The 14042-nt window shown below is 39.2% G+C and overlaps 1 protein-coding gene across 1 annotated transcript in view; it reads left to right on the top strand.

Annotated features, from left to right (window-relative positions):
• LOC146463426 (uncharacterized) overlaps nucleotides 1-13623 on the top strand; it is a 52173-nt gene extending 38550 nt beyond the window's left edge. Inside the window, exons 25-32 of the mRNA XM_085084421.1 lie at nucleotides 188-264; nucleotides 1755-2066; nucleotides 2585-2944; nucleotides 5102-5278; nucleotides 6983-7802; nucleotides 8783-8821; nucleotides 10206-10253; nucleotides 10633-13623. Of these exons, the coding sequence (XP_084940547.1) occupies nucleotides 188-264; nucleotides 1755-2066; nucleotides 2585-2944; nucleotides 5102-5278; nucleotides 6983-7802; nucleotides 8783-8821; nucleotides 10206-10253; nucleotides 10633-10697 (1898 nt within the window). The 3' untranslated portion in view covers nucleotides 10698-13623. The remainder of the gene's footprint in view (nucleotides 1-187; nucleotides 265-1754; nucleotides 2067-2584; nucleotides 2945-5101; nucleotides 5279-6982; nucleotides 7803-8782; nucleotides 8822-10205; nucleotides 10254-10632) is intronic.
• Nucleotides 13624-14042: the final 419 nt, after the last annotated feature.

Raw genomic sequence — 14042 nt, forward strand, 5'->3', positions numbered from 1 at the left:
GATAATCAAATTCTGTTCTGTCCGACACAGAAATGTTTTCTATGTTTTCCAACGAAATTTAAAATTAGATTGTATTTTCAACAATTTAACGTTAATTTATTTCAAGAGTGGAGGTTTCCTTTAATAGTCTTTATCTTATACTGTAATGGTCAGTGTCGAATCAATTTACTATAATTTTACATTTTAGGCCAAGTCCAAAAAATGTTGCGTGGATCAAACGACAAAGAAGCCAAGGAGGAGTTATTGAAAAGTGTGACAATGGGGGTAGGAAAATAGGAATGATGGTGTGAATTTGTTTGAACGTATGTGACTGTTACAGTGTTAAAGGGGAAGTATCATGGAGTTTTTTGATATCTTTTGTTAAAAATGATGAAATAAAACCTTCAATCAGCTGACAAATAATTCTAGAATGACGAGAGGAAAGAAATCAACTCAATTCTTCAAAGGAACAACTCGTGATCTGTTCTGGCGCATTTTGGAAACAAAAATGCGAGAACTTGAAAAACATTAGCCTAACATTTTTCAAGTTTCAATTCATACCGGCCTACTCTGTCTCTGGCCAGAGGCAATAATCGACAGTTTTATTGCACTGGGGGGATAATTTACAACTAACTAGCCTGTTCCAGGCTCCTAGAGAAACGCGCGAAGGAGAGGGCGAGCGGACCCCCAGTCCGTCCTCGTTTTCGTCCCCTCGCCCTCTCCTTCGCGCGTTTCTCTAGGAGCCTGGAGCAGGCTAATAACAAACTTGACAATTATTTTGTTGTTTCTGCTGACAGACAAACATTTTCAGGTTTTCAAATGACAGCAAATTTGCGTGATTTTTCGCCTTTAAGTCAGAGGTGCGGTTTATTTCAATGAGAAGAAAATACAGTTGAGGCTTTGAATTACTCATGATCTTTCACTCCCAGATGAATAACCCTCAAAAGACCTGGGGCGCTTTCTATTTAGACAAAATTTTTGCTTGGAAGTTCAGGAAACTTTCCTTGTCAAATAGGAAGGCTATTTTTCCATTCGTTACAAATTTGCAAAAGATGTAGGTGATGGCACAATGATGGGGCGAAAAGACGAAGAAATGGAAATGGAAATTTTGTGCAAATGGATGGTAATTTTCATTCCGACGGGTTGAAGCGGTTAAAGTGGAGTACCTCTATAGGTCGGCCGTTTGTTCCGGAAAATTTTCGTTTGATCCGGAAAATGTTCGTCTGTTCCGGAAAAATTCCGTTTAATCCGCGCATACCTTTCGCATTTTAACCGGTTTTTATCCGAGGGTTTTTCGAGAAACGGGCCCCCCGGGCCCTATAGTACATTTCTTAATGTTTTTTTCGCCGATTACAAAGTGATTACAGACATGGTTCTTGGCCAATGGTTTCATACAATTATAAGATTTTAAAATTTAGTATTCAAAGCTAACAAAAATTGACTTTTTTTTAGAAACATTTATCACCAAAGACACTAATCGGGCCCGGTAAGTTACCGGAACTTTCGAGAAACGGGCCCCAGACCTTTAATTCCATTGCTGATTTTTTTCGTTCGTTTTTCAACGTTTAATGAGCGAAAAGTTTCATTTCATTTCATTTCGTTTCATCTAAATATCGTCGCGCCGGATCAGAGTAAAATGATTTCACTTCAAGATTTCCCACGGACTCGGTTACCATCTCTGCTCGCTCCCGGAGCCAATCAGATTGTAGGATTTTCAAGATACCGCCTGCTGACGAACAGAGAAATAAATAATACATGTTATTCTTTTTGTTTAGGCCGCTGATCAAGTTAAAAATTTCATAGAAAGCGAAGATGAACTGCCTGACAATGAGGAGATAAATGAAAATTTAAAGACCCTAAAGCTTGGCTTACTTGGAACTGAAGAGGAAGGTAAGGGCGATCAACGTATTGAAGAGGCGAGAAAGAGAAGCGAAGCCTTGGAGGATGTAGAAGAGTTGGCTGAAAACGTGAAGAAAATGAACTCTCCGAAGCGCAAGAAAGGCGATAGTGTACCTCGGAGAAAACGAAGAGCTGCTGATAACGGTGAAGAAGAGGGAGGCGAAGTTGAGGCGAAGACGAAAGAGGAGGTTAGTTCAAATAAAAGATTGTTGCGATAAATCCTAACTTTCACTTTTCAATTTAGTAAGCTGAGCCGCTGCTGAGGTTACACGAGGCGATATTCTGAAGACATGTTTCTACGACAGTAACATGCTGCTCAGTAACTGCTCAGTAGCTTCGGAGGGCTGATTAGCATAAGCGTCATAGTTTCGTTTAGGCCTCCTCGCCACTGTTATAATCCTTTTACTTCTCATTGTTACTTTTGCATGCGAATCTGTAATATATAAATTCTGTATAATTTTAGATAAAAAAAAGTCATAGTCATCTTGTGCAGTGCAAAGAAACCGACTCCTCAGGATATTTCTGCTCATTAGCTTTTGTTTGATTGTGATTTGATTGGTTACACCTTAGGGCTCTATCTACTGTCTGGGGTACTCAGTGGACTATTGTCCCTGACCCCATCTGATCCTGGGCGAGTGAGAAGTGACAATAACATAAACAGGGTATAAATGCAACTGAAGTGATTTCAAATGCTTTGTCCTCACAGGTTGAGACAACACTTAGCATATATTCCGCGCTCATTCAGCCTAGCAACTTCAGCAACTCATCTATGGCAGTAAAACAAACCTTTGTGGCTCTTGTTGATGATCTGGGGCGTGGGCTGTGCCAGGGCCTCAGTACAGGAGAAACAGCTTTGGTAGCTGAGTCTCATATTGCGGTTATTAGGAGCGAAAAGAACAGCTTCGACACCGTGGATGTAAATTTTACTAACGTTGCCTGCGAAAACTGCACTTACAAAGTTCAAGCTAGTGCGCAAGTCTTGCTGGGACAGTCTTTGAAAGACCAATATGAGACATGGGACTGTGACGAGGATGGATGTAACGGCGCATGCGTTGTATCGGCTCAGGTTATTATTCACTTCTTTTGTATAAAATATTTTTTATTTCGTAGGCAGCTTTTCTCCTCCATACTTGGCGTTTAAGTACGCGTCTTTGTTTTACCGTTTGCATCTTTGTTCGTTGCAACTAATGTTTTCAATAGTACTCTCGATAAAGATGTGGATCTGAAAGAACGGTCGCTCCGTTTACTTGAAATTTACATCATTGTGTAGAGAAACACAATGGGCCAGTTATTTAAACAGTCTAACACAGGCCGCGGCTTAAGACAATCAGTGGGCCTCCAAATTTGTTGATAAGTGGTTTATTTTAAGTAGATAAATAGTTTTCTCGTCTGGGATGCAAGCCTTCTTGTTACCGTCAGCAGCAGACAATGTTTAGATATGACTGTTGGCAAAACTGAAAATGGCTGAGGTCACACTAGAGGCTTTACCATGGTAAAAATTGCTTTACCAAGGTAAATTGCGCAAACACCCAGTTACCGTAGTAAAGCTGTCAAAGTCATAAAAAATAGATTTGACGCTTTCCATGTACACTTTTTCGCATGATCAGTAAACTTATACGTGACGAGTACACTAAATGTTGACATGTCGCGTGAGTTCATATCGGCGGTAAGTTACTGAACTGTGACTTAGCGCGTAATAAAATTATGGATCAACAAGAGAGTTGTATTTTCAATTGTTCCCATTTTGCTTTTAATTCTGCTGCTTAGACGAGCACGTAGAATTCACTTCCTTCTTACATACAACTATTTAGATCTTGGGGCCAAAGAAAGTGCAGCGGTTTCGTTAATTAACCGTAGACGGCAAAGACACAGACAAATAAGAGCGCGCAGGCAAGCCTGGGTTTACCCTTGACCACAGGGATGGTTTGAGGAAATGTATTATAACCGGCTCCTTCGAGCCCTTTGGAAAGACCATTTCAGGTTAACAAAGGAAACATTCGACTTCATTTGCCAGCTCGTTGAAAGGGACTCAAAGTCACGCGCGAATGAGCGGGAAAATAAATTTCATGTTTATAAAATATGAATCCACAAATGTATTGTAACTACTGCGTTTGTCCAAAAAGATGACAAACTGTCAACAAAATAAGCATGGTTTAGATAGACAAGAGATGTACCCACCTATTTTTTTGGTAACTAGATTCTTATCTAGGGTCAAGTCAACTTTGTTCTTGCCGCTGTTGTCAGGGCAACTTACCAGAGTTTGGTTTACCATGGTAAACTGAAAATTGGGGGTCACACTTGCCGTGCCGTTAACCATGGTAAACTTGAGTTTACCATGGTTAACTTTCTCCAGTGTGACCTCAACCAATGGCTTACAACGGGGTTTTGTTAAACACCGTCTAAACTGTCTTTTAATAACCGACCCAAACAATTTAAAATACTGCTTGTACCTGTCAGCGCTGAAACATTTGGGCACACATAGTGATAGGAACAGAAATTTGGGCGGCAGCACCACTGATTTCACCAGTGCAAATGTCAATTTCATCGGCCAGCGTACCTTAAAACTAAACTGGTGGCCGGCTCTCCTTGCTAGATCAAACGCACACTACGCAAATTAGGAGAGAAAATTGCCCAGTTCCTATATGGGTTTCTCCCAGGCTGTCACGGCCAATTCATTCCGGTGACTATCTGAGACGAACAGCTGGGACCATTTGCTTGGACCACGTGATCCGAAACGGATTGACTGAGATGAAAGACAGTGAGAGGCCTAAGAACTAGGCAAGGGAAGCAAGGAACTGCTTGTAGGAGACCATTTATTAGGGACCCTCAGATCAGAGTACGAGTACGACTTTTACGAATTTCAAATCAGTCACATCCCCAGAACTCTCGCTCCTTCCCGTAGTTAACCAGCAGATGAGGAGACCCTAGAAACAAGATTGGTGTGACAAGCTGATCCCCAGAACTCTCGCTCCTTTTCGTTGTTTACCAGCAGATGAGGAGACCTTAGAAACAAGATTGGTGTGATAATATAAACGCTTATCTAAACCACGCAAACTAGATTAGAAAAGTCGTATTCGTACTCAATCTCGTACTTGTAGTCAAATCTAAAGGTCCATATTATATGGTCACGGACTGCGGCCCGTCTTAGTTTGTAGCTCATATTTGAATCAACTGGGAAAGAATATTACCCGTTTTCAGTGTAATCTTGTTTTTGTTTTTCCAGTATCCTCATGACCTCTTAGCGGCGTATGATAACGGAAGCTCTGTCAGTGACGTGGTGTACGTCAAACTCTTCAACCCAGAAAATGCTGCTCCTTTGTCAGCTAGCGGTCTTTCTGAACCTGCCACGTTCAGGATTCCGCTGCGAAATTACAATTCATCAAATGACACTGTGCCTGTGGTAAGTTCGAGATTTATCAACAGTGTGATGTTTTAAGCTCGATGTATTACATTGCTTCACTTCATAGTCTTTTCCAGGCGATCGATTAGTTTGTGGGAAGCGAAGATGAAGGAATAGGCCATTTACGAGTTGCTGTGAACCTCATTGTGAAAGCGAGGCTAAGTGCAAAGTTTTTCATATGAAAATTAGTTTTGGTTGCATGAAAAAAACTTTGCACTTAGCCTCGTTTTGATAATGAGGTTCAAAGCAACTCGGAAATGGCCTATTGCGTGCGAGGAGAAAGGGCTGTACTAAATGGGAAAAACGAGAAAGGTTAAACCGGGGTGTGTTTGTGAAGAGGGGGGGGGGGGGATTGTTAATCCTCTGCTCGTTTCCCTTCACAGAGTAATATCTTTTCTTCGTCACCCTCAATGTAAACGCCTATGGTTAGCTACTGAGCGCTGTGCACTCACGTGTAGTAGATAGTTCCGAGAATTATTGAATTCAGTTGACTTTCTGTATAGCAACGGTTGCAATGCGATGAAAATATTCTAGAGCACCGAGGATAAGACCCGGAAAAATCTAATTTATAAAAATGACTTTATTTAATAAATACACTTAAATGGTGCCTCCTTACACAGGTTTTTTCGCACGTTTATGCCTATGCGGGAAAAGCACATGATTCAAAAAAGCTTTAAATTACAAAGCAATATCTGGCAGTTTCCTCCAAGTTAAAGTTGAAATCATCTCTGAGAGTGACCCTCTATGAAAATTGTCAGACTGAAGCAAGTTCTCAAAGTCGATCCGAAAAATCGTTCCTATATTTATTGTAAACGTGATCTTTATTAAGTGATCATGGTTACCTTTTACCTGTATTAAACAGTTATTTCGTAGTACAAGAAGAATAAGCCAAATACATGTTTGACATGGCCATACTTGTTCTGCAAATTCCGTACGTTCTTCTCATAAATCACAAAAAAAGGTATGAAAACACTTTACGGGTAATTCTTTTCGCGCCGATTTTTGCTACGTTGAATTCGCCTTCCAGTAGTACCTGTATTAAAAGTTCAGTAAGCCTTACATCTGATAAGATCTTTTTTGTGCTGAGAGCACGGTCTCTGATCGGACTCTGCTCCACCTGAAGTTGTCTCTGACCAACCCAGTGTATCAATACGCTGGTTCTAGTAGGAAATATGACAATATTCTGCATAGGTAAACTTTGCAATGGGCTAGCCCCCAATCCAGGTGCAATAGAGGTATTCCCAGTTGTTAAAGGGAACCTCCACTCCGAAAAATAATGGACGGTAAATTGTTGGAAATAGTGTCTAAATTCTAAATTTTAGTTTAAGAGGTAGAATTAGATATGATTGTCGCCTATTTTCGCTTTTAAATTTCCCGAGCGGGGCCATCTTGGATTTTTCACACAAAAGAAGCTCTGCTTACTAACAATAGCGGCAACCTTATGACGTCATAAAGTCCAAAATGGCGGCGCCCGGGAAATTTGAAAGCGAAAATAGGCAACAATCACAATTAATTTTTAGCGCGCTTAAATGTCACTGCTACTTTTTAAACTAAAATTTTGAATTTAGACACTATTTCAAACAATTTACCGTCCATTTGTTGTCGGAGTGGAGGTTCCCTTTAATGCCACTGTTGTGCCCGAATGGTACATTACCTGGTACCATAAACAAATTATTCAAACAAATTTTATCATCTTTGTTTCAGTGCCATTTGTGGGACAAGTCCTCATTGACATGGAAAGCAGATGGTGTCACCACCACAGTCATGCCCAACAGCGGTAACGGAAATGCGTTTGTGGACTGCAGATCTAGTAAACTTGGATTCATGGCAGTTTTTGCTGTTAATTCCTCGGTCTTTCCACCACATACTTCCAGCACTCAATCGCCGACTGTCTCGAGTCAACAAGTCACGCCAGAAGAACAAATTCATCTCCAGTTTAAGCTCGTTGGTAATTATGACGCCTTTATTACCGAGTCAAGCAAACCAGAGTTTATTAACAGCGTTACGCAAGCGATCGCTGACGCAATGGCAATCCCCGCATCTCGTATTTCCAACGTTGATGCCCAACCAGGAAGCATTGTGGTCTCGTTCACTTTGCTACCGGGAGGGCCTGGCGAGACTAATGTATCAACAGCCGAGTCGACATTAAGGGAGTTGGTGACCAGTGGAAACTTCTCAGTTACTTTGGCAGACGGTCGGACATTGGTTGCTGATTCGACCTCGTTCCAGTCCTCCGCGATCCCATTCACGACACTTACTTCCCAGAACCCCGTATCAACAACAACAACAACAACAACAACAACAACAACAACAACAACAACAACAACTCGAGACGAGGAAAGGCCGATCGAGACCTCATCAAAACTCAGCACAGCCGCACTGATTGGAATCATCTTGGGCTCAATTTTGGGCGTGGTACTTTTTGTCTTTGGCGTGATCTTAATTGCAAACGCGAGAAGCAAATTCTCTAAAGTTACTTACACTACTCCTCACGAGGATGAAAACAAACTGGCTCCTCTGTCAGGTGATTATAATTTTTAGACCGCGAAACTCTGATGACTGACGCACTGAAAAACATTCAGGTTAACGCATTTCACACTCTACGTAAACCAGGGTTTTGAGTTTAAAGCCGGAGCGCTCAAATAGCTGGCTGAACTTTTTCTAGAACACCTTGAAATACCATACTTCATTATATCAACACCAATGAAATACCAGGTGAGCTTTAGCGCGAAAACATGATATCTTCACACTTGAAAAGATCGCTGTTGCTATGGTTACATAATAAATCGCGCCTTTTGCAATGATTTGGTATTTCATTGGTGTTTATATAACAAACAGAACATTACATGGCCGCTTGGAGATATGAATTTTCTCTTATCCTCTTGAAAAATATTTCACTCGTTCGCTGCGCTCACCCGTGAAATATTTTTCAACACTCGAACAGAACTTTCGTATCTCCGCGCGGTCATGTAATATCCTCTCTTGAAAAGATTACTGTTCCTAAATAAAGTTGAGGTTGAAAAAATCCTCTATTTATCAGATAACAAAACAAATAAAGTGCGTTTTTGGGGGGACATTTTTCGGATATTTCAAAATGAAATATATTCTTCTGAAACATTAAAAACAGTTCGATTCTTTTTCTTAGCCATTTGGAAGATTTTCGTTACCGGGCAACAGATACAACAGATTTTTCAGTGTATTCCTTTTTCAGAATACACAGAAAATGCCCCCCCCCCCCCCCCCAAAAAAAAAAAAAAAAACAACAACAACAACAACAACAAAAAACAAAACAAAACAAAACAAAACAAAAAAAGAAGAAGAAGCAAGCCAATAAATACGTGTTTTATCGTTTTCAGTCTACAAGGAGTTTCTCGATACGGTAGATTTAAACGAGAATGATCACTCAGGATTAAATCATCTTTGTAAAGAGGACTGTTACAATACATTCTTTTATTTAAAAACTGCAAAATTTTTTATTGATTTTGTTCTGTTTTTGTGTTTTAGCTCACCATAATGAAGTTATCTATGAAGAAATACGAAAAGGTATCAGCACACAATTGGTTTGTTTTTCTTCTTCTATTCTTATTTCTTGTCTCTTTTTTCCTTTAATTCTTTCTTTTCTTTGAGGACACTAACAAATATTGCCTCCTTGTTTATCAGAAAGTGGCATTTTTTGTCCGTAAATGTTGAAGTTGATAAAAAAAAAGAATAAGATATCGCGTCTTTTGTAGTCTTTCGGGAGACCCCCAGTATAGCCCTCTGGGTATGTGAATTTCACTTGAGTTTTTTTAAGACGCCGTGAAAACGGACGTCTGTTGCAAACGTATATAGACGCCTGTAAATGCCACTTAGGAAAGCCATACTGAAAATTCAACAGCCGCCATTAAACAATGTATTGTGACGTTAGCACGTTCCGATGACTTCCCGTGACGTAACATTGACTGTTTGCGGACGTCTCCGGAAACTGACTTCCATTTAGACGATGTCTAAAAATAAATCAAGTGAAATTCACATATCCAAGCCAACGCCCCTAGTTTTTCTCTCTGTCCCCTCATTTTCTCTTGGTTAAATCAATTATCCGTCAACTATCAGTTTTGGTTTCTGCGTGCAGATGAGTTTAAGTGCTATTGCCGTATTTTTTTACTTTTGTTTATTATTATTATTATTATTATTATTATTATTATTATTATATATTAATAATAATTCTTTATTAAAATATTCCACACAAATTGCTATTTACAAGTTAAAAGTATATAAAAAAGAGCTATTAAAAAACCTATTCACAATTCATTTCGATTAAAAAGAAAGATAATATTTTCAAGCAATAATGTTTTTGTAAAGAAAACGAAAAAGAAAATGTCATTTTTTTTCTAAAAAATTAAATTCGGCATTTTAAAATCAGTTCCACTTGATAAAAAGAAAAGAAAAAAAAATAAACAAAATAAGCATCTCTCAAATGGCCCCTTCTGCAGTTTCAATGTCAATGTCCGCGTTCATGATATCACGTTGAATTCTTCTTAATGTCCTAGAACCTCTAAGACAGACGAGTGCAGATCTTAACAGTGCGAATGAAATTCGGCATCTGATCCATGACATGGTTTTGGCATATTGCTCCCCTTTCTTGATAGCAATCAGCTCCGCTAATCGACTATTGTATCTCAAACATTCATTGCTCATTCCGCCGGTTGTAGTGAAGACCAAAGGTGTAAATGTTCCATGCTCAATGTCGAGAACTCTCCTTGAGTACAGGCGCTTTTTCTCATTCTCATGCGTACGATAGATATTATTATTATTATTATTATTATTATTATTATCATCATCATCATTATTATTATTATTATTATTATTATTATTATTATCATCATCATCATTATTATTATTATTATTATTATTATTATTATTATTTTATTATTTTTTTTGTCAACAGAGGAAAAGCAGAGTAATGAGTACCCCATGATTCATCTTCGAGAAGAAGGTATGTGGCCTTAGAGCGGTTTGTAATTCAGTGTCGACAGCACTTTAGCATTTGCTTTAATGTGCTCTTAGCCTCCCACGCAGACGTCCTTAGGGGTTCGTCACGCATTTCCTCCTCCTCCTACTCCGTAGGGGAGGAAACGCGTGACGAACCACTAAGGACGTCTGCGTGTGAGGCTAATGTGCTCTGTGACTGAAGCGAAAAGCGAAACCCAAACCAACGCGACTTCCTTGCACGGGTTTTCCCGCGCTTGGCGCTGGTGACATGTATTTGTTTTAAATTTTGAATACTTTGGTGTTGGTTTTTCGATACTCGATTGAATACTTCGAAATACTGCTTTAGTAATTTCTTCTTCTTTTATTTCTTCTTTTACATCAAGCCGACATACCTTTGCCTGGAACTCCTAATTATGATGAACGCGAAGAAAAGTTGAGTCGTGCATAACACCAATCTACATTCAACGCCTGAGTGTCTAATGGCGAATATTTGCACCGCTGTACTCAACATTTAATTAACAACAAACGTAATGTTTTAACTTAAAATTTGCATTAACTAAACCAAGTTATAAACCATAACTTAAGGAGTGTTTGACGACCTAGATGTAAGCATGTTATCGTTCAAAGGGCACCCAATGAGGAAAGACTCAGAAATCGCTTTTCTGTACTTTTTGACCATGCTTGTTACATAGATGATTGAAAGGGATATTTGTGAACTGAATCACAGTTTGATCTTTTTGCTCTCTTTTGCTTAAGGTTACCATATGCCTTCAGAGGTGTCTCGCGTCCAAGTGATGTAGCGAATCCAGTTTAAACTGTAGATACCTGAATACCTGAACCCTTATATCAAATTTAAGCTTATAGAGCTGGCTATCAAACTATACCAAGAAGTTTGAGACAATTAAAATGAATTGCCGATATTGCGCATAAGGTAAAACTGGCCGCCGTGAAGCACAGAACCTTCTTCAGAGCTTTCGTCTGACAAACCGCTAACGCTCAAAACATCAGCATTTTAATAAAGTTGGCCAATTCACCTAATCAACTCAATTTTCCATATGAAATGCTAGCTGGCCTCTTTAAGGATTTCAGCTAAAACTCCTCAACATTGCGATTCTAAATCCCGGGGAGAGGGGAGGGGGAAGGGACTCCCCTACATAAGCTGTACAGGTATGTGTGGCACCAAGGGGTATGGTTTTTGAGCCATTTTAGTCTGAAAGTTCAACAATGGGTATATGAATTTTACAGAAACGGATATGGATTCTTGAAACCACGTCTGAAAGTGGGCACGAATTTTAGAGGCCATTTCTGAAAAAAGGTACCGGAAAATTACCTATTTTGGTCTGAAATAGGGACAGGGTTTGGGGTACCGAACCACACACCCCGCTAAAAATTCCGAGGTGTACCCCCTCCCCCCCTCCCCCGGGTTCTAAAGACTTGCTGAACAGATTTAGTTGGATGTCCTTATTGGTATTCCTGTAGCATAATGCAAATATTTAGTAGACATTTCACGTTTTGTTGCTAACTCTCCAACTTCTATATAACAGAAACTAAAAACACTACATGGAAAATAAAGTTATAATCAGTTTAAACTGTTTTTGGTTAGCTGTAGATGACAACGGTTGCATACTTCATCCAAAACAGCATTTAGAGATCCGGTAGCTTGTGTAAGAAAATCAACAAGTTTTGCCTGGTCCGGTTTATCTTCGTAGTCTTGGTATGAGAATAATTTTTCAGCGAAAGTGGCATTTAATGAGCAATATATTTTAGGAATATTTTTTTCATTTTTTGGGTCATAACCGTGCTAAATTTGAAACTAAGTACCTTTTGACGTACACAAAATGTCTCTCATGCAAACAGTTTTAAAACTAAACTATGCAAAGTTATTTACTTGCGATAAATTCATGTTGGAAAACGTCATCGCCTTTGCTCTCGCTGTTACTTCGTTTCCCCTTATGCTTCCTTGTCACCGTCCTCTGACTTTCAGTTTTCCAAATTAGCTCCAGCTTACAACGGTTGCATTCTTCATGCAAAAGATGCCACTAATCTGCATGCTCTAACTACGCCGAGAGTTTGACATACACTCTCTTAATGCTGTTTATAAATCAATTTATGAACTCAAGATTCCTATCGCGGGATAATTGATGAAGGAACAACCCGAATAAAATAAGTCTATCTCGCACAGAAATCGAGAGAGACTCATTTAACTGTTAAACTATACATTTTGATAAATGTTTCATTAAAAGTATAACGTTTTGCTTCATTACATTGCTATTTTAAAGTTGAAATTGTGCGAGTCAAGCAGTTTTTTGTTATTCACTTTCTATCACGGATTTGAGAGTAGCCTAGATTACAGCCTTCGGGCAAGTAAATTTGGAAACTGAAATCATTTCATTGCAAGATCTGTCATAGTAGTGCTTAATACAGTCGGACCTCTATTAAGCGGCCACCCTCCATTAAGCGGCCACTTTCCAAAGTCCCGAATTAATCGGTTGTCAGTAAAGTGCTGTATTCGATACCTCTATTTAACGGCCAATCTCTATTAAGCGGCCAGTTTTCAAAGTCCCCAGGGTGGCCGCTTAATAGAGGTCCGACTGTATTATCAATAATATTAATACTAATACAAGCTAATACTGGAAATACTATAAAACATACAAGCGGAAATTGAGCCCAGGTCTGATGATAGTGTATCATATATGGAGGTAAATCTAATAGCCTGTTCCAGTTGTGTAAGAGTGCTTTCCATCTGTCAGAGCTGGTCGGTCTGGACGGCCAGTCTGTAAATCAAACGCGTCATTGAAGGGGTGTTGCCGCAAAATCTTGAAAAACAACCACTTTGAAAATGGTGCGCGCTATGTTGAAGAAATTCAAAGGACTAGGATAAAACGTTTCCGTCAAATTGGTACGTTCCGATAACGAACTGAACGATCTGGCCGCCTATTTCTGACAAATGGAAAGCGGTCTGGTTTTAGGAAATGAATGGAGTATGACAAGTCACCAAAAAAATATTGTGAGGGGGAAATGGGGCAGGGGGTCCGGCTAGGACAAGAGATCAAAGAATAGTTGAAGGAATTCAATTGCACTGCCATTCCACAGTTCTGGCGATAACAGCTTTTTGTTTCGCTCTTCACTGTCCGCGCACCTGGAACATGCTATGAATCCGGTAGCTGCATGGGGAGATAAATACACATTGTTCAAATTTTTAACCTGCGCGCTAAACGCATAAACGTGTCGTTCAGCATCAGTTTTAACTAAGAAAAAAAGACTATGATAAAAGATCTAAAATAGTTTGTAATCAGTTGTTTCACTCCTTAAAACCTAAATGTTCTTGTAAATAGTCTATGAATTGAAACATTAAAGTTTGCCTTTCACTTAAACATTTCGGGAGTTTTAATTTAATGAATAATATAAATAAATCACTGGCTGACCACTAAATGGAAAGCCGATCACGAATAATTCAGTTAACTTACCTTATCAGCGCCCAAAATAGAATCAACGGCGTCTTTGAACCAACCAGTGCCTTGATGACATGGATATTAGTTTGAGGAATTTTGCATTTAATTGTAACTCAGTCATTTTAGAGTAGTCCACAACAACAGCCCTGCAGAGTCTAATAATAACAAGGATAATTGTTTTTATAGTCCTCATGCTGGTAAGATATGAGCAAGTCATTTTGGCGCATTCATGGGTTAATTGATAAACATCATAAAAAGGCCATTTAATTTCCGTGTTGCTGTGAACTTCATTATGAAAGTGAGCCTTCGTACATAGTTTTTATTATGAAACTTTCACGTGA

Source organism: Pavona decussata, unplaced genomic scaffold (genome assembly GCF_977016875.1).
Source record: "Pavona decussata unplaced genomic scaffold, jaPavDecu1.1 SCAFFOLD_176, whole genome shotgun sequence".
NCBI classification, from domain to species: Eukaryota; Metazoa; Cnidaria; class Anthozoa; order Scleractinia; family Agariciidae; genus Pavona; species Pavona decussata.